The following is a 19,963-nucleotide window of genomic DNA, read 5'->3' on the forward strand; positions in this document are numbered from 1 at the left end:
TCCTGCACGAACTGATACAGAAGTGATATCAGGGCTCGTTCAAAGATTTCTTTTCTTCTTAGTGGATTTCACAGATTTATGAATTTTAATAATAATAAAATGTTCTACTTTGGCTTTACTTTAGATACTGAGAGAGGGAAAAATATGGATTTGAAGCTTCACTGACGCTGTGGCACTTACATCACTGGCCTCGGATTAAGTAGTCTTAACTATTTAGGGCTGGGCTAAGCTGGGACTTGTAGAACATGTGTGTTTTAAGTGGACTGGACCAGCATACTGTTTTTACAAATATTAATGGCATAAAAAGAAAAGTTACAAAACTTAATGAGACAGGTAGTAATAGATATGTTGTTTAGAAGTACTCTGACTCAGTAAGACCCAGAGAAGAATAACATACATGTGAGATTTTTTGATTTTTCAGCACCTTCACACACCTTATGGAAAGTTATCCACATCCTCGCATACATCATTCTAACTGTGGAGACAGGGATGTGTGCAGAAACATGGGAGCTGTCATGGTTCTGGGGCTTTTGAGCTAGCATTTCGACTCATGCCTTTCATGCCTTTTTGTGTTACGATGTTCTGGTTTAGGCTTCAGTTAGTTCTGTTTCCTGTTTAGGTCTGTTTAGGTTCCTCCCAGGTCTGTGTCTTCTCCACTATGTTGGTTATGGTGTCGCACCTTCAGTGTTCGAGTCTGTCAGCTGTGTTCGACCTAGCTGTCACGTTCTCTGTATTTGTTCCCGTGTCTCATCACCCGTTTCTATTTCCCATCACCATGTCAAGTCTGTGTGTTTCCTGTTTGACTTTGACAGTCTTGTGTCACATGTTCAGTTTGCTTCCGCCTGTCTTGTCATTATGTTCCAGGTTTCATGTTCAGGGCGTTTTCGTGTTTAATTTGAGGTTACTCAGTTTTTAGCCTTTGCCCTTTGTTTTGTGTTTTTTCTACCAGCCTTATTAAACGGCTCGCTTTCTGTTAAAACCAAGTTCTGTTCCACGCGTCTGCTTTTGGGTCCACACCTCAACTTCACACGATCTGCCTCTGCTAATCGTGACCGAAGCAAAGCACAAACTACAGGAAAGAAAATGGACAAATTTCATGGCATGACAGAAAAAAGACTCGTCCATGAATGGGGGGGCGAGCTCACTGAGGTGGTTAAACAACTCTTTGTTGGCAGGGCCCCTGGGGTGAATGAGATTCAGCCTTGGATGTTGTGGGGCTGTCCTAGTTGGCACACTTGTGCAATGTTGAATGGCGATCTGGGGCAGTGCCTTTGGATAGGCTGAAATGGAGGTTCCCATCTTTCATAAGGGGGTGCTCACATCACTCAGCTTCCCTGGTAAGGTTAATGGCAGGGTACTGAAGAGGAGAGTCTATCCATTTCATTGTTTACATGGAGAAGGCTTTAACCACTTGGGGAGAGTGGAATATCTGGTCCATTATTGCGTGCTCTTTAGTCCCTGTAAACCAGAGTGAGAGCCTGGGCTGCAGGCTTTACTGCAGCAGACTGGGTTTGTTTCCGGTGGGTACTAAACTTCACATAGGCTGGTGTGTGGTGGCCTCATAAAAAAGTGCTCTGTTGTGACTGTAAGACACAATGAGTTCTTTAAGATATAATAGTCTTTAAGGTATTTGTCAATAAACCAGCAGGAGCAGATCCACGCGGGTCAGTTCAATCAATCAATCAAAATTTATTTATATAGCACATTTTTAAAGACCGAAGTACACCAAAGTGCTTTCCAGTAAAATCATGATATAGATAAAAATCACAATATAAAATATAAATTACAGATATAAATAAAATATAAAATAATTACATAATCTAAATGCAAAGCCAGATGTAAATTACCCTAATTCGCCTTGAATGCCAGGTTAAACAAATACGTTTTTAAACGTGATTTAAAAGACTGAATGGAATCTGATGCGCGAATATGAAGAGGAAGAGTATTCCATAACCTGGGTGCAGCAACGGCAAAGGCACGGTCTCCTCTGGTCTTCAGCCGAGACCTAGGTTGCACTAAGAGCAGTTGGCCCGATGATCTTAGTGCTCTCTGAGGGCTATACAGACAGAGGAGATCAGCTAGGTAGTCAGGTGCCATATTGTTTTGAATTTTATAAGTAAACAATACAATTTTAAAATCAATTCGGTATTTAATAGGAAGCCAGTGTAAATTTGCCAGAACAGGGGTGATAGAATCGTACTTTCTAGTGCCGGTCAAGAGACCAGCTGCAAACGCTGAAGAAGAGAAGATTGTAGGCCCAAGTAGAGAGAATTACAATAATCCAGTCTTGAAGTGATGAAAGCATGAATGAGTTTCTCCAGATCTCTGTGTGGTATGTAAGGTTTAGCCTTAGAAATTAGGCGTAGTTGGTGAAAGCTGGTTTTTACCACAGTAGAGACCTGTTTATCTAGTTTGAAGGAACTATCCATGAAAACTCCAAGATTCCTAGCAGCATCAGTGAGGTGGTTAGCAACAGGCCCGAATGTGCCAGTCAGTTGTCCCAGAGGCATATTTCTATCAAAAACAATAATTTCTGTCTTCTTTTAATTTAAAGTAAGAAAGTTACGTGATAACCAGTCTTTGACATCGCTCAGACAATCAAACAGAGGATGTAGTGAAGATGAAACATCCCCAGTCAGGTGGAGGTAGATTTGAATATCATCAGCATAGCAGTGAAAAGAGACATTATGTTTTTCAAAAATGGAGCCCAAGGGCAGCATATACAGAGAAAACAACACAGGACCCAATACCGAGCCCTGGGGCACACCACAGCGAAAACGGGCAGAAGAAGAGGAATATTTTCCCATCATGACAGAGAACGACCTCTCAGAGAAATATGATTTAAACCAAGATAGAACATTTCCTTTAAGGTCAGTTGGCATTGTTGTCCTTAATGCAGCTGGCAGAAGGTCAGCTCTGTTAATCTGTGCTTATTAAAAACGAACACTGGAAATGACAAGTGAACTTGATAAAAATCAAAGGGATCTTTGGATTTTTACAGCTTGAACAAAATGAACCGTTCAGATTATGTGAGCCTATAATAACCTATTCTATGTCTTCACTTCATGGTCATACGGTCAGGACGCAGAAGGCAGGCAGTGAAGGAAGCCCAGAACAGTGGTCGGCCCCTATATGGCTTCATACCTCACCTGTTTACACTCATCCTGTTTTTGCACTGTCGTGTCCAGAGGTGGCTGTTGCTTCAGCTGTCAGATCTGTTGTCTCCATCATGTCCATTTGGAAAAAGCTGCACCTGTACTTGCAATCTATTATTAGTCGTCAGTAAGACTGCAAGACTCCACTAGTCATAGTAAGGACATGCCCAGCTCTGTGCTACACTTTGTCTGTTTTTGAACTGATATTGTAAAATAAGCTTAAACAGCAGCGCTTAGGAAGGAAAATCCTCGTTTCACAAAATGTTTGTAAGCTTTAACAATCCAGGCAAACTGTGTGATGTGATTATGACCTGATGTGACTTAAAGCATCGATCAAATGGAAAAGCAGCCTTTGAATGCATGACCTAATCACCAACACTTAATACACTAACAATATTGTGTCAGTCTTGCTCAAGGATTCATTCAGTGCAAGATTACATCATAAGAAATGTTACTGTAATCATGAGACTTTGTTCCTTTGCTAGGACACACATAAAGTGGAAACTTGAAGTGGTGGGACTTTCTGAGCCTTTTATGCTTTTGGCCAGAGGACAGGGACCAACGGAGAGCGGCAACAATTATGCAATGGAAAAAGACGAGGCAAAGCTGGACTGAATGAAAGGAAAAGCAAAGAAAGGAAAGAAGACAGCATTATTCAAAATAATGGAAAACAGAACTATGTGAAAACTTGCTACTTTAAAATAAGATGAGAGCTTTTTTTGAACTGGTTCCCTGTAAGATGAGTATTGCAGAAAGACTTCACGATGGTTTTTTCTACCTCAGCCACAGAGGGGGAACACACAAAGCAGGGCTGTGGGCCAGGACTGTGGTACATAGAAGTAACCCGGCGCCTGGAAAGAAACATTATGTCACTCCTCACACATGATGCTGTGTTGTGCTCGGCTTCCATAGAGACGATGAGGAAGCCTCAGCAGCAGCACCAATAGTTTGGAAGGATACACCGCCAGCAGTTTTCCTATGGAGTGATGAAAACATCGCTCCACAACTAACTATTCACAGCTTCTGATCGATTGTAGCCAATTGTAACAATTCCTCTATTATCCTCATTTGCAGCTCACTCTTTTTTTCCCTGGGACTTCACAACAACAGCTTTGGAGTCACAGTTTAACAAAAAAACTCAATCTGCCAACTTCTGGACAACTGCTAAGAGGCAGCCCCAGGGACAGCGCAGAGTGTACACTATGACTATGAACATTTCTATCTAAAAAGACACTGTTAGTATGTTTGATCAATAGTGTGCTGCGTACATGCTTTCCCCCTGCTGAATGTGAGGAAGAGTTGCTCACTGGAGTCTTTGGGTTAGCTGTTCCACATCTAGGAATACTTCTTGTTCGATTGGGGGATCTCATGTGAGAGTTTGCCCAAGTACTTGAGGACTTGAAGAAGCGTATCACTGCATCCATTAGACTCTCTTATGGGGATCCTTTGGGAGTGCTTAGTAAGGGCTTGGTTCACATCGGCAGCAGTGAGTTAGATTTGTTGCCACTGAGCCAGCCTAGTGTCTGTAATTTATCATATGAATACAAGTTCTTGGCTTAGCTAAGAGTATATCCAGTTCTGGCTACTTGGGCTTGCGTTTAGCAGATGATGTGGTCCTGTTGGCTTCACTGAGTAGTGAACCCCAGGTTCCACAGGGGCAGAGTCACACTACTACATGTCAAACTAGGGTTCATCGCTAGGAAAGACTGGATTGCATGTCTCAAGTGGATGTTTTTGTCTCAAGTGGATGTGTTTTGAGTGTCTTGTGGCCTTGAGGAAAAAGTGGGCTGTGAGGTTGATGGATGTTGCAAGTGCAACATCTCCAGTGATGTGGTATTATGTAGAGTGCAGATGTGGACCCAGATACAGACTGGTTTACAGAGTTAAAAAAACAAAAACACAAACCTTTATTTAGACAAATGGAAAGTCTGACAGCACCAAGTAACAAAATCCAACAAACTCAAACCAGAAGACACAGACAGGAAGAACCACAGCGAGCAAACAGCACGACACAACAAAGGATGGAGACAAACCAACACCTCACATACACGAATGAGGCAATCAGGGGAAATGGACATGATACAGTTGTAACTAATGAAATGAAACATAGAAATAAACTAAATACAAAGCACAGGGACATGTGACTATCAAAATAACATGGACGGTAATAAACAAGGAAAAATAACAGAGCGATGGAGACTTAATTAAAAACAGGGAAGACAGGAAAAACAAAAATAACAACAAACTACAACCATGAACATAAACCAGATTACAAACTTACAGGGTTACTATAAATAACAAATGTAACCTATAAAACAGATAAGACCAAAGTTCTGGAGTAATACCTGAAAAGCAAACTTAAGAAACAAGCTATATAATAATACACAGAACTGGAAGGATCAGAAAAGAGAATCGGTAACACAGGGTAACAGAACCAGGACCATTAATATTAATTTAGATAAATACATTCATATATTAAACTAAACTGCATGGTCTCTGCCCCCCCCCCCCCCCCCCCGTGATCTATTTCCGTGGCCCAACTGCTGGTTATGCAACAAATATGCAGAAAACTAAGAAATGAAGAAGGATGCAGATATTTTGTGATGGCACTATAACCGTGAGGAGTGAAAGAGTGGAACAGAAACAGAGTTGCTCGATTCATTGTGGGAAGTTCCCCCAACAGCCTCAGACTATATTAACATAACTAAGAGATGGTTGAGAGTCTATGAGGTGTATGCTCTATCAAAAAGGACAGCTTTAAGCCTAATCCTTAAATTAGAGACATGTCTGCCTCCACAATCCAAACTGGAAGCTGGTTCCACAGGAGAAGATCCTCACAGCTCAATTCTGTCTTATTGCAACTGATTTTTCACATGCATCTCTCAGTCCTCCATAGCTCATCTCCAGCTGGTGCAGCACACAGCAGCAAAGCTGGATTTTATGGGTTAGGCTTTCTTTAATCTTCTCCCCTTTATTTTTGGCCATAGTTTGCAACAATGCATGCATGCATGTGTGCATGTTGGAACCAGTGTCTGTTGTTATGGCTGATTGTGTTTGCGGTTTATGTGTCTGTATGTTTTAACATGTACACTTACATGTTTTTTTCTTACCTCGTTATTTGAAACCTGGTTCCATATTACTCCAACATTCACTGTAACATTATATACACTGTACCACACATCTGCTCCATTTCACCATTGGTCGTCCAGACACTTTATCTGGAGGCAGCCTTTGGAATTGGTTATGCCTACGTTCCAAAAACATGGAATTGCAGCCATGACCGTGTGAGGAAAGGCTGCCGTCGTTCTTTGGGGTTTTCTGGATTAGTCCTGGGAGGAAAGATTTTAAGCATTAGCTCTAAGCACTGTCTCAGCTCTGTCAAAAATAACCTGCTGAAGAGCGTGCTAGTGTACAGCACAAGTTACCATGGTGATGTACCCTGATAAGAAGCAAGCCACTGTTGTGACACTGAAGGTCTGAATTCGAACTTACCTCACTAACCACATATGAGTAAATGATAATCACAGATGAGCTCGCTGGATGTTTGGGGGGGGGGGGGGGGGGGCAAGCACTGCTTGCTGGTAAGAACATGAATCATTGAAAATGAGGCTTGGCACACACTCTGCACTGTCTAACAGCTTTGGCCTTGATAGAATGAGAAGCCTAAAGGAAACAAAAGCTTTGTATCTCACTTGAAACTGTTGGAGAGAGAAGACAAAATCCACACACAGCCAGTAAACACAGTCTGCCAGTATCAGTGCCACAGCTGTATGCTGCTGAGAGGATGGTGTCCTGCTGTTAAGATATCTGCCATTTGTAAGGGCTGGAGCCCAGACCTGTGCCTCCAACACCTCAGGTCCACTGGCTGCACACTGTATAAAGGTTATTTTAAAACTTTACACCTAATCAGTCAACGGTGGGGCTGTGTCTATTAACTCACCCCATTCCTTTTAAAGCCGTCTCTCGCTGTATTAACACATACAGTCAAAGAGCACAGATGACTGTGCAGTCATAAATCTCAGGTTCTGTCTTGCTGCAGACAGCACACTGAGATCCTTGACCCCCGATCCTGCCATAACGTTGCAGTTACAACACTGTGTGGGTAGGGGACGCCACAGGAACAGCAAACTCGTACTGGAGTTGAACTTCGACTCGGACCCCCTGAGGTTGAGCTTGTATGTTTGAATCAGCCATTTATTTTTCTCCTCTTCACTTGTTATAGCAAAGTTCAGAGAAAACAAAGAAGTCAACCGTGCACGGCCTCTGTCAATTTATATGATTGGTATTTACAGATCTGATATATTAGGCGACCCGCTACTTAAAGCAAATATGAGAAAAGTTTTAAATGTAGCTACAATTGAGATGCTGAGAGCGCAGGTACACGTTCAAATGTCCACTAACAACTTATTATAGCTGGTCTGTGGAAAAAAAAAAACTCTAGCCATTTCATTAGCAGGATGGTTTCTCAAGGTCGCCAACACATGAAACTTGTTTACTCGGCGCCTCTTGCCAAACAGTTTTAACACATTCAGGCAGAAGGGAAAATAAATAAACCGCAGTCAGCCGTGCAATTTGCGTTTCCTCTTCCAAAGCTAAATTTGTCTTGTCTCGCAAAACACCACCCATCCTCTTTCGATTTTTTTCTCTGTCTTGACAGCAGCCGTGAACCAAATGATTCACATAGACGCCCAGCTCTTCTGCCAGGTTCAGGGTACACGGGAAATGTGGTAAATACGAGCACTCCTAGTTTGCGTGAAAATTCCGTTCCCGTCGGGGTTTCGTCGGTGGATTACTGCACCGCTGCTGTAAACAAACTGCATGTTGAGTTAAAATGCAGACAAACGTTGGGGAGAAATTGGTCACCAATGTGTAAACTGTGTGCTCCAGATGTTTACCCACATTATAATATAGCAGCAGTAACAGGATATGCTTCATTGGGTTTTAAATAACTTAATGATAATAATTTTTAAAATGCAAAAAATGTTATTATGCAAAAGATTATGCAAAAATTTTATTAGCAGTCTAAAAATCATTCAGATAAAGGTATATAGTAATAATAAAGGAACAGAGTACAAAATAAAAAAGTAAATGCAATAATATTTTAAAATATTTTACCTTTTCTCTCCTCCGCTGCCTATTGTGTTGTAAATTTCATTGTTTTTCTGCAGTTTGTGTAATGTATGTATGGTCGGAAGAGGTCCTGTTTCGCTGCAGGCAACTGCAAGTGACAAATAAAGCTTCTTCATCAAAAGAAGAGTCTCTCCTTTAAGATCCAACCATGCAGTCAATCTTATATTAGACTGTATAGTCACAGCTTGGGGTGCCACGTGGTAAAGAGAACAACATTTCGCATCTACGCCTTAGAAAAAGTAGGAAAACGGCCTGTTCAACGGCCTGAATGCGTCATTTTCTTTGCTTTGCTCAGTTCGTTTCTTTTTCTTCTTCACTGTTCTCTTTTCTGTGTGCACGTGTGCGCGTGTACGTGCGGGGGGTGGCGGCTTGTTCCTGGAAGAGCCCAGCCTGCCTGCAGTGTCACTCACATTCCTGGCCGGGATTCAATGACTGAGCCAGACACACAAACGCAAAGGGAGGGGGCGTGTGAGTGAGCGCGCGACAGAGAGACCTAGACGGAGCGCGAGGGAGAGCGAGAGAGAGAGACACGCGCACTCAGACTGGGGGAGAGAGAGCTCTCGCGAGCGGACTGGCTCTTCAGACTTCTCCTCTCCGCGCAGTCAGAGTGAACTGCGGGGGCAAACGGGGTGGATGTTTCGTCCTCGACAGCGGAAAGAACCTCAAATAAGGATTTTTACATTTCGTTTTCAAGCCTGACAAACGGAACTTTTCGCCTCGGTGGAGTTTGGAAGCCGTTTTTTCTAATATGGACAGTCGGCTCACTGCTACAGGGAGCGACTGGTCGGTGTTGACTCACACACGGGAATAAAACTGCAGCTGGGACTTTTTTCCTGGATGGTTGATGAGGCGTTTCGCACATCTGATCAGCTCTGGGACGCGGTGGATTTACCAGGTTGAAGGACGCCTAGCTGGTTGTGATTCCCGGTCGACCGTAGGAAGGATTTACGCATCTAAAGTTGCAGGAAAAGCATGGAGACTGTAAGTCGGCCGAGCTTCCAGCCTCATCCGGGACTGCAACAAACTCTCAAGCAGTTTCACCTCAGCTCTATGAGCTCGTTGGGTGGACCGGCCGCTTTCTCTGCTCGCTGGCAACATGAGCTGCTCTTTAAGAAGGACGGGAAGGAGCCCGAGCCGGTTCTGCAGCATCTGCCGCCGCCCGTGATGCCCGGCCCGCTCTTCATCCCGTCGGACCGCTCCACGGAGAGGTGCGAGACGGTCCTGGAGGGAGAAACCATCTCCTGCTTTGTGGTCGGCGGGGAGAAACGGCTGTGCCTGCCGCAGATTCTCAACACGGTGCTGCGGGACTTTACCCTGCAGCAGATCAACTCCGTGTGCGACGAGCTGCACATCTACTGCTCTCGCTGCACGGCCGACCAGCTGGAGATCCTCAAAGTCATGGGGATCCTGCCCTTCTCAGCGCCGTCCTGCGGTCTCATCACCAAGACGGACGCAGAGCGGCTCTGCAACGCCCTGATCTACGGAGGCGCTTACCCGCCGCGCTGCAAGAAGGAGATGAACGGAGGCTCGCTGGAGCTGCAGTTCACCGACAGGAGCTTCAAAGTCTACCACGAGTGCTTCGGCAAGTGCAAAGGCTTGTTCGTGCCGGAGCTGTACACCAACCCGAACGCAGCGTGCATCCAGTGCATGGACTGCAGACTAATGTACCCGACCCACAAGTTCGTGGTGCACGGCCACAAGGCGCAGGAGAACAGGACTTGCCACTGGGGCTTCGACTCGGCCAACTGGAGGGCGTACATCCTCCTGGGCGAGGATTACACGGAGAAAGAGGAGAAGGCCCGCCTGGAGCTCTTCCTGGACGAGATTAAGGAGAAATTCGACTTCGCCAACAAGTACAAGAGAAAAGCATCATCCAAGGTAAGCTGGTCTCCGAGCTCTAACTGTTGCAGCTTGTTATCCGCCACCCTTCTCCTTAACGTTAATAAAACGAGCGTGGGTCACCAAACTTTAAACATGACCGAGCAAACACGTTTCAGGAGTGGATGCTGAGCCTGACAGTGTCTGGTCACTGCTGCTACTGTGGTCTTACTAATTGGGCGTCATCCAGCAGCGACAACAATATGCCTCTGGTGGCAATAAAGCCATTATCTGGCCGTGAAACACCTTAAAGGGTAGTAAACAACAGTTGTGAGATAATGTTGTCACTTCTTCAGAACACTGTGGTTCAATGGGTTGCTGTCTGTGACTGTCTCTATCTCCAGTGGGTGAGCTAGACCTGACTGTTAGTGTGACAGACAGAGCTGGTATCATATGTGTCATTTTACTTGTCTGTGGTTTAATCAGTGCTGATGTCATTTCCCCCTCTCTCTAGTCTTATCCATGTTCTCTTGTGTTCTTGTTTGAACAGTCCCAGTAATCAGGTTTTAGGTTCTGCGCACTTTCAGTGGTCACACACCTCCAGCCTCAATCATCAGGTTTGTTTTTCTGAGCTTTAAAGCTGCATGGAAGGACTCTGTGTTAGCTTTGGTGTTTGCAGACTGATCCCACCCCTGTAGGGGGAAAAGGGCTAGTGAGCCCATTTGCATGAACTGTTACACATGAATGGAGCTGATGAAGCGGGGTTTAGAAGTATTGTGGTGGAAACATAACATGATCCCAACAAAGGGAAGCATTCAGCAAACATCAGAACCCCTCTACCAGGCCAGCCAGCCACCTCTGACAGGGCTCCTTTTGCCTACTCTCCCTCTCCTCGGTGGACTTGTAGAGCAGAGCGGAGTTGTTGATGAGGCTCAGAAAGCAACAGCACAAGTGTTTACAAGAGTTTTCCTCCACTCCTCCACTGAGGCTTCTTTCAGAAAAACCTGCCAAAGAAAGGGAGATCAGGGAGGCCCTTGAAGTCCTGAAGAGTGCCAGAGTCCTACCATGCACGGTGAACACACACTCTTGGCACACACTTTCATTCAGACTTGAGTGGACACACCTCAAGGAGCTCCACTTTCAGGGGGCTCTTGTGTTTTTCCAAGTGCTGACGGGGCGCCCGAATGTTAAGCTCAAGGCTTGTTTGAAATGCTTTTTAATTCAAGCCCTGCCCCCGAGCATCTGAGGGACTGCACACAGGTTGAGAAATATTGTTGCTCTCCTTTTTCTCAACACATTTGGGCACAGCTGAGGAAACGTTTGTGGAGGATGTCGCCACAGCGCCTTACTTTGAAATGCGTCACTGTTGTCAAAGGAGGGCAGCTCAGTGAATATTAATAAGACTGATAGAAAAGTGTCGGCAGCAGTCTCGCATAGCAGACAGACACAGGAAGCGATATTGCCACACTTCCCTCCTTGCAGACGCTCTTTTGAAAGCTTCCTCCTGAGACGAGTGAATCACAGAGTAAAAAAAGCTGTCCACATTTAGCAGCGTGCCTCCAGTTGTGGAGAAAGTGTGAACTTGAAGTTCACTTTTCCTTTTTTTGTCTTGTAGGATTCATACACCGTGCAGGCTGCAAAGCACAAATGCATTGAAGCGTTCCACGTAGGTTGGGGAAGGTTTTCCTGCGCAGGCCGGCCCCAGATTGCCATGCCAGGCTTCTGCTTTCTGGCTGGCACACATAATGAGTGGGTTTCCACATCAGGATGTGGAGATAAGGCTTGTGGTTGCAGATTTAGTGTGACACTAACTTTATAATTTGGCCTCACGATGACGTCGGCTCTGCACAGTCTGCCTGGTTTAGAGAGATATGAGGAGTGAGGGTGGCTGTGGTGGATGGTGGTGGGCAGCTGAAGCTCGACTTGTGCTTGGCTTTGAAAAAAGTTTACCTCAGACTTTTTTGGTTTGTTTGGGTTTTGGCACCTTCCTACGTGGAGAGGGCCGTCCTCGGGCTTCTTGGTTACTGTATTATTATTATTGTTGCTTCATCAGTCTGTGCTCATGTTGCAGATGTGCGCCTCCTCAGAGTGGTGAGCATGTGTACACGACTGTTGTAACTGGTCTTGAGCAAAGCATGTGTGTCTGCTGAGCTTTCAGGTTCCTCCTAAAGTGCTGGGATGGGATTTGTTCAGAGACAGATGTGCACTAAAAACCAGCCAGAACAATAGCAGAGGCCATTTTGCGTCGATGCTCCACATATGCTGCGTTGTTGTGCTGACAACCAACACATTCCTGCAGGCTGTTTCCACGTGTGGCTGAGGAAAGGCTCAAACCAAACCTACGTAGGGTTGGAACGCACAACTGTCGAGTCTGAATATATCCTTCCAAGTCAGGGCACTTCTTAAATCTCTAACGTGCAGAAGCCAGCACTTCCCTTTCTGCTGCCCCCACCCTGCTACCCCCGGTGCTTGGAATATCTGGCCTCCAGCTGAAGGAGCTGCTTGTTTCAGGAGAGACGTGGGGCTGTGGTGGTGGGGGCTCAGAGGAAGTGAACTCCCACAGGGGATATAGGCCCATGTCCTGTTTCATATGCAAGGCGCAGTGCTGGCTAAGCCTGCTGACAGCCAGCCATGTCCACACAGCAGACAGAACAACAGCTGGGAGCTGTGCGTTTCAGTGGCTGTTCAGGGAATATTTCCATTCTGATCCTGTGCAGCAGTCTGCAGTGGAGCCCGACTGTGTGGCTGTTTCGGTCAGTTTGTATACTTTCCTATTTTCCTTTTCATAAAAAGTGCATTTTGTGCCCTGTGCTGGGAGAGGACACCAATTCAGTCAGGGCTCTGTAATGAGTTCTGCTGCTGTATTAAAAACTATATTTTGGGCCGTCCCATTAAAAACACGACTAACATGATAGAGTCGTGTCTCTGGTTCGAGCTGTGGGTCAGAACAGTGTTGGAAATGAACCACCTCACTGTGTGAATGGTGCTTCAGTCTTTGCTTGAAGGTATGGAGCGCATTCAAAGACAAAAGTATTCTTCACTTTCTAAGAATATTTAAAAAGAGTGTTTCATTCAGGGTTGCTGCTTTCTTCTTCTATGCTGGCAATGAACAACAAAAAGCATGTGTTTTGCTCTCCTATATGGAAAAACACATCAGCGATGAATCATTGTGCTCCATGACAAAAACTCTGAGGACCAGCCATAAGATGAAAAGTCTGTTTCCACTGCAGCTGCTCTCAGGACAGGCCTCTCTGTGGGAGCAGGGTGTACGGCTGCTTAGGTTTGCTTGGAACGTTTCTCAAAAGGCTGCAACTCCAGCGGTGGTGGAAATGAACTGGGTGCAGTGATTGTCTTCATACAGCACGTCTCCTTGCTACAAGCCGTTTGTATCAACAGTTTTTAACTTTTGCAAACAAAAGGACTTTTCTTTCCTCGTGTACGGCTCGACTGTGCACAGTCCTGATTTCTGATTATCAGGTATTTCAAATAGGGCTTCAAATTTACAGAAGCTGTGAGATGTTCAGTGGCAACACGTTACTTGAGTAAAATTTGATTGGATTCACAGCTGAGAAGAACTATTTCTTCCAACATGTGAGAAGTGAAATACACAAAGAGCAGTGGTGCCGAAACTCGGCGCTGCAGTCATATCTCTGCCTGCTATGGACACATACTTGCTTTAAGTCAATAAGTGTCTGCCTGTCCATTTCAAGAAGATGGAGGGGTGAAAAAAGAGCAGGCCAGATAAGGTTTGTGCGTGGCTGCATGCAGGTCATCTGGGAAAGTTTGAATATCGGTTTGACGAGCCAGTAGCGTGCGTGACAATCAAGTGTTTCCTTCCCGTCTTTGACATTCCTGTGAGAATATTCCGAGCCGTATGATAACACAAGCACACACGGCTGGCTGTGGCTGCTCTTATGTTTTCAAAAGACCTTAAGTGTGTCTCATTGGGATTATAGCACAGGTAAGAGAAGAGCCAGTGACCTGATCCAGGTGTCTCGTGGGACAGAAGCTCTTTCTCAGCCAGATGATGGAATTTGGTGTCTAGTTTGACTGTTAGCCACAGCTGATGGTAGGTAACCATAGGCATGTTTGTTTAATAAGGTGGTCTGTGAATTATTCATCAGCATAACTGGACGTGCCCAAGCAGCGCGATCTCCCCTGCAGCTCCTTCCCCGGTAGTGTTTACATAGGTTGAGCTGTGAAGAGGGGACAGTGTTAGTGATGTGCTTAAAAATAAGTTGGTCAAAAGGTTTGACAGTTTTTTGGTCTTTAACATCAGAGAATCAGGCAGTCAGGCTTCCTCCAGTCCTCCTGCTGGTGAGCTCACCAGTGCTGAATGTTGAGACATGTCACATTTTATTCTTACAGGTTTTTCAGTAAAAAGATTTCAGTGTGAGTCTTACAAAGACAAGTGAACATTAGTCTGATGCACTGAAGCCTAACCCAGCACCTGGGTGATGTTAACTGAATGGTGCAGCCTGTCCACACTCTGTGTATGGAGTGCATGGATGATTAAAAGAGAGTCATATCTGTAAAAGTTTTTTTCCCATGTCTGTATAAAGTGCAGAGGAGGATGCGAGATCAGGCTGTGGAGATAATCTGATGTGTATGTAGGACATGCGTTTCCATGGAAAATTCCAATCTTCTGCCGTCTTGCTGTCTTTCCTAAAGCTTTTCTTAATCTTTGACAATAAACGCCGCGATCGTTGGTGAGGGATGCCGTCTAGATGGATCCAGGATGAACTGGAGACCGACGGGAGGGGGGAGGTTACTTTCTGCTGTGTCAGACCAGGAGCAGCCTTTGTGTATGATAGCAGCCACTGGCGGTACCCCATCCCCCCTCATGCTGTTTGTAGGGCAGCTAGTATTGCATGACCTTTCCCTCCCCAAATAAAGAGGTGACCCGCCTCACCCCTCGCCTCTCTTGACGACCAGTCGGCCAATGGCGTGTGGCTTAGCCGCTCCCACGGGGCAGATGGCTGTCTGATGAAGGCAGCTAGTCTCACATACTATCAAATAAATGAGATCCACCGTGATACAGTAAACTGAATGCTGCACAGTGGAAGTTGTGCTCGGATGCATTTCAGATTTGGCTGCAAACTTTTCCACAAAGCACACATGGGAACGTGTGAATAGCAAAAGCATCCCTTTGCCTCATTTGGAGCGCGATGGCGCACAGGCCCGGTCGGGTCTATGATCTGCTGTCATGCGAGTGCGCATGTGGACAAATATGTGTTCTTGTTTTGTGCCTGCATCAGCTGTAGGAGGAGATTAACATGAGCTCAATGCCTACTCATTTCCATCTCCATCTGCCTGTCTCCCACAGTGATGCTTCCCATCCCTCCCCCATCCCAGCCACACATACTGAGCTTAGACTTCCACACAGCAACCCGATTCCACCCCCGCAATTCCTTTTAAGTCTTATAAATGATACAGAAGCCCAAAGAATCATACGTTCACGCATTTACAGCCTTGCAGCTCTCTAACACAACATCCACAATGTCCTCCTTTAAGATCATGTCACGAGCCAGTGGTCCAGCTCAGTCCATGGGATGAGTGCTAGCTCATCTCCGGAATTATCTCAAAGTTTGGGAAGGACAGGTAGAGGCAGATGCCGGGAGATTGTCAATCTAATAATAAACAGTGCTAATCGTACGTCTGATCGAACGGGCACAGTTCCTCCGAGCAGGAGCTGCCAAGTCAACTAAGCAGCAAAGTCTCTGTCAAGTGGATGGGACAGCACTGAGAGACTTTTATGTTTAAGAAGCAGAGCAGCAAAGCTTCATGTTTCTACTCTGGCTGAAAATATGTAGAATAGCATCGTCGTCCTTTTTCTTTACACTGCTCCAAAAAATCCCACTGAAAGAGACGTCATGTGACTCACATTCATTTCTATTTGAAATTCTTAAATCTAGTCCACATTGTATGCACTACCAAACTTTACAGATAGGTTTATAATGCTAAAAATAAAGCTGATTGACCTTAGCCATCTTTTGTTTGTCCTCTCCATCATGGTGCACTCTGTTAGTTGGGGAGCTTGATTGTCTGTCACCAAAGGGGACGTTAAATGTTCTGAAATGCAGTAACAGTATATCAGCTTTCCAAATAAGCATTTGTCCAAAGCAGTCAGACCAAAGAGAGAGAAAGGGCGTCAGGTATACTTTCTATTCTTAAGAGAAAGGCTCGGTTCTTGGAAATCTCTTTCTTTCTTTTTCACTCTTCAAGGGATTTTTTTTTTTGGGGGGTGCAGAGGTGGGGAGGGTGGGTGCACTGGTTTGGCCTCAGCCATGTGGAAGGGCAGCTCCCAGGAGGTTGGCGGGGTATTGTTGTGGCGGTATGGGGTGGTGTTTGTGTTATATGTGTGGTTTCGGGGCAGTTGTCCACTGGCTAGCTATTGTCACATCCTTTGTGACCAGTATCAGCTGTGGATCTGTTGCTTTGAGTCCCATCCCCCTTCATTGCGGGGATCACTGATCCCAAAGTGCCTGACTCCCCCCTTCAACCCTCTGTCCCCCTGTTTTTCATCTTTAGTGGTAGAAAGCAGACAGTGTGGACACTGTCTGCTTTCTACCACTGCATGTGGATGTTAAGAGACATTTAGCTTCCTTTGAACCAGACTGAAACTGGTTTTTGGTTCCAGCACTGCTGGTTAGGGAGCAGTGGGCTCTGGTGTCAGGAGGCTAACGCAGGTTTACTACCGAGTGACAAAATGTAATTATCCTATCATATCAGTCTGCTTCTGATATCAAGCATCCAAATGATTAACATTTGGATGCTTGATATTTGTTATCATGGGTGCTTAAACCTGTGTGTGTGGATATATGTGTGTAGGTAAGTATGTGTGTGTTTGTTATTGATTTTAATTACATCTCACCTTCTGCCTGCAGATGGAAATGAGCTAAAACATCATTTATCTTTTCTATCATTAAATGCTTCCTGTCCTGTCTTTGTTCAGACACATATTCCTCACCACACAGCCCGTCTACTTCTGACATTTGATGGTATTTTTAGTCATTTGACTAATTTAACAGATAGTTGGATAAACAATAACAGCAATCTGATGAAAGTATGTGCTTGTGAGAGATGAGGGGGACACGTTGGGTGAAGGGCCCGAGGCACAACCAGAGACAAGTCGCTGCAGGAAGGACCGCGTCTGTAGGACAGGAGGCGCACAGGCGAGGCGTGGGGGGAGAGCTGCTGTATGCATCAATCAAACCCACTTTATGGAATGACAAACAAACGTGAGTCACCCTTTGTGTAAGACGCAAGTGTTGCACTTTGTTTGTCTCACACTGAAACAAAGTCTGCTAATAAAAGACAGAAAACGCCGTCTTTGTTTCTGGATGCACCTTTTTGATCCCTTAAACTTCACCTTTGTGAAATCAAATGGCAGCTTTGCGAGAGAAAGCAAAGTTGCGAAAGTGCGCAGCAGACTCGAGTGCACGCGCATGTCTTTTCTCAGAAATGGTGTGTTTCCTGGCTGCACGCAGCACAAACACATCTGATCTTTACTGTTGTTTAGTCTGCTCTGAGTCATTGTGATGTCTAGCTGCTGTTAGTTATGTTAGAGCTGAGCGAGTTAATGTTAAACAGGATTAATTGGCACGGCGGTGAACTTTGACTGACCGTTCAAGTGTTCTCACGCTTTTATAAGAAGTGCTGCTTCATCAAATGCAGCCATCAGTGGGTTTGAGGTGAAACCAGCAAAGAAGCTTTGGGCTGGTTCGATTTGCTGAGCAGAGACGGGAGCGCACGGCCGGGCAGAACAGGACGACACCGCTTCGGTAACACAGTTTATAAAGTGCAGCCACACCTCGCCTCAGTTTGTCAGGAAGTTGAGGTGGAAGATGGATGTGTGCGAGCAAATTAGGGCCTCTTGGTAGAGGCAGTCAGGGGTTCGGAGGCTAAGGTTACTCCTCAGGAACCGAGTGTTGGAAACAAAGGCTTTTAATGTGCTTATCAGGCCGGCTGGGCTGTTCCTGCTTTCCAAGTCACCAATCTCCTGAATGAAATCAGCCAGCCTCACTCTGGCAAATGAAGGAATGCTAAATAAAACAATACGCTGAAAGACGATCCCTCCTCCTGGCACCGATGCCTGCTTCTCAGGTTCAGGAAGCCGTCTCCAGCCAGGCCCAGACTTGCTCCTCTGCTTCAGCCTATCTCATTGATTTTGTACGTTGCACACTTCCTTTTACGCACTTCTTGCTTGTGTCTTATTGTAAACGTGCATACGGCTGTTTAGGCATCCTCTTTCTGCATGCACACACGTGTGAACGCGCTCATTCCCATCCTGCACAGCAGACAATAGACCTCTCGAAGCCCTCTGCTTATAATTAATGTAATTGTAGATCTCTGAGACGAGGTAATGCATTGCATGTGTAACACCTCCGGGCACAGAGGCGTTACTCTCAGCATCTTCTTTCATAGAAACGCTGCCACGGCTGTCTGGAGCAGCAGCACATCTGTTTATTTAAACCCCGCTGCAGCTTTTATGCTGCCGCTCAGGTGTGTGTCACGTTTGGACAAGTGTGACCTCTGCTTTAATTATCCCCTCTCACATGTGCAGAGGTCAGAGCTTCTGCAGCTGAACCTTGCCACGCCACCTCCACTCCCACTCCCATTCTTCCGCCCACTCATCTCACAGTTCTCCCTCTCTCCCTGCATGAAAGCTGCTTATCTGTATGTTTTTTTAGAGTGTGTGTGTGTGTGTGTGTGTGTGTGTGTCTACAGCCTGTCCTGTGGGGTTAACACTGTCACACAACAACGTGATGGGCAAAAACAACCGGCGAGACAAAATCACGAAATTCCCACAAATCACTCATGCTGCCTGGGATATGGGAAATCTGTGACAGTGTATCTTCTTCTCCCTGGCAGCATGTCTGAGTGTCGATGTGGTTTTTTTTTTAGAAGTGGTTACAATTTTCTAGTTGTAAAATGTGAGGATGGTAGATCTGATCAAAGGTGGTTTTCAAGGAAGACTTTATTTTTCAAGGAAGGTTTATTCTGGAGCTGGATGCTATCTGATGGTAGAGGAAACCCGGTGTGACACAGGCCAGCGTATGACTCTCTGCAGAGCACAGGTCTGTGTGAGCCAGTGTTTAGTCTCAGCACAAGGACAGAGTCATGAGTGCTCTGTGTTTTTGAGTATAGTTCTTTCTGTTAACCTGATTTGAGCCCCGTCTTGTGCTCCACCAGAGCTCCGCTGCTCGTGGCCAAACTGTCCAGCTGGGGAAGTGCAGTGAAACATCAGATTCCACTTCCTGCAGCGATCGATACGTTTCAGGTTCAGCAGGTGCAAACGCTGCTGAGACATAACGCAGCACAGTCGTGTTCTTGTCCCTCAGCTCCAGAAGCCCAGAAGAAGACCTGGTTGCAAAGCCCTGATGGGCAGCTCATTCAACCTTTGAAATGCCAAGAAGCACAGTTATAGGGCTGCCACAAACGATTATTTTGATAGTCGACTAGTCACCGATTATTTTTGCGATTAGTCGACTAATCAGATCATCATCCATTGGATGTAAAACGTACAGCTTATTGCACCAGCAGCATCTGCTCTTATATAACTATCATTAGCTTACAGCTTTAAGTGTTTAAGGTATGTGCTAACTAAAAATAAAGACAAGATGATAGTTTATTAAATTTTAATGAAATTTGCAGATTGTTTCGGTGAAGTTTAATAAACTCCTTGCTATCTAAAATATAACAGGACACTGGAGTATATTCTCGAGCATCTCACACTTCTGATAATCAGCTGTCTGCTTGAGGTTTATTCAGCTGTGTAAAAACTATAACTTTAATCTCAGCCAAACCGATTTACTCAGGAACAAATAAAACACTGGAAAAAGCCAAACAATAACATT

At 45.3% G+C, this 19,963-nt stretch overlaps 1 protein-coding gene across 1 annotated transcript in view; it reads left to right on the forward strand.

The window, feature by feature from the left end:
• Nucleotides 1-8,283: 8,283 nt before the first annotated feature.
• The window catches only part of skia (v-ski avian sarcoma viral oncogene homolog a), a 65,855-nt gene continuing 54,175 nt past the window's right edge, over nucleotides 8,284-19,963 (forward strand). Inside the window, exon 1 of the mRNA XM_082518486.1 lies at nucleotides 8,284-10,163. Coding sequence (XP_082374612.1) covers nucleotides 9,258-10,163 — 906 coding nt within the window. The 5' untranslated portion in view covers nucleotides 8,284-9,257. The remainder of the gene's footprint in view (nucleotides 10,164-19,963) is intronic.

Source organism: Aulonocara stuartgranti, assembly GCF_965226115.1.
Source record: "Aulonocara stuartgranti genome assembly, chromosome: 20".
In the NCBI taxonomy this organism is placed as follows: Eukaryota; Metazoa; Chordata; class Actinopteri; order Cichliformes; family Cichlidae; genus Aulonocara; species Aulonocara stuartgranti.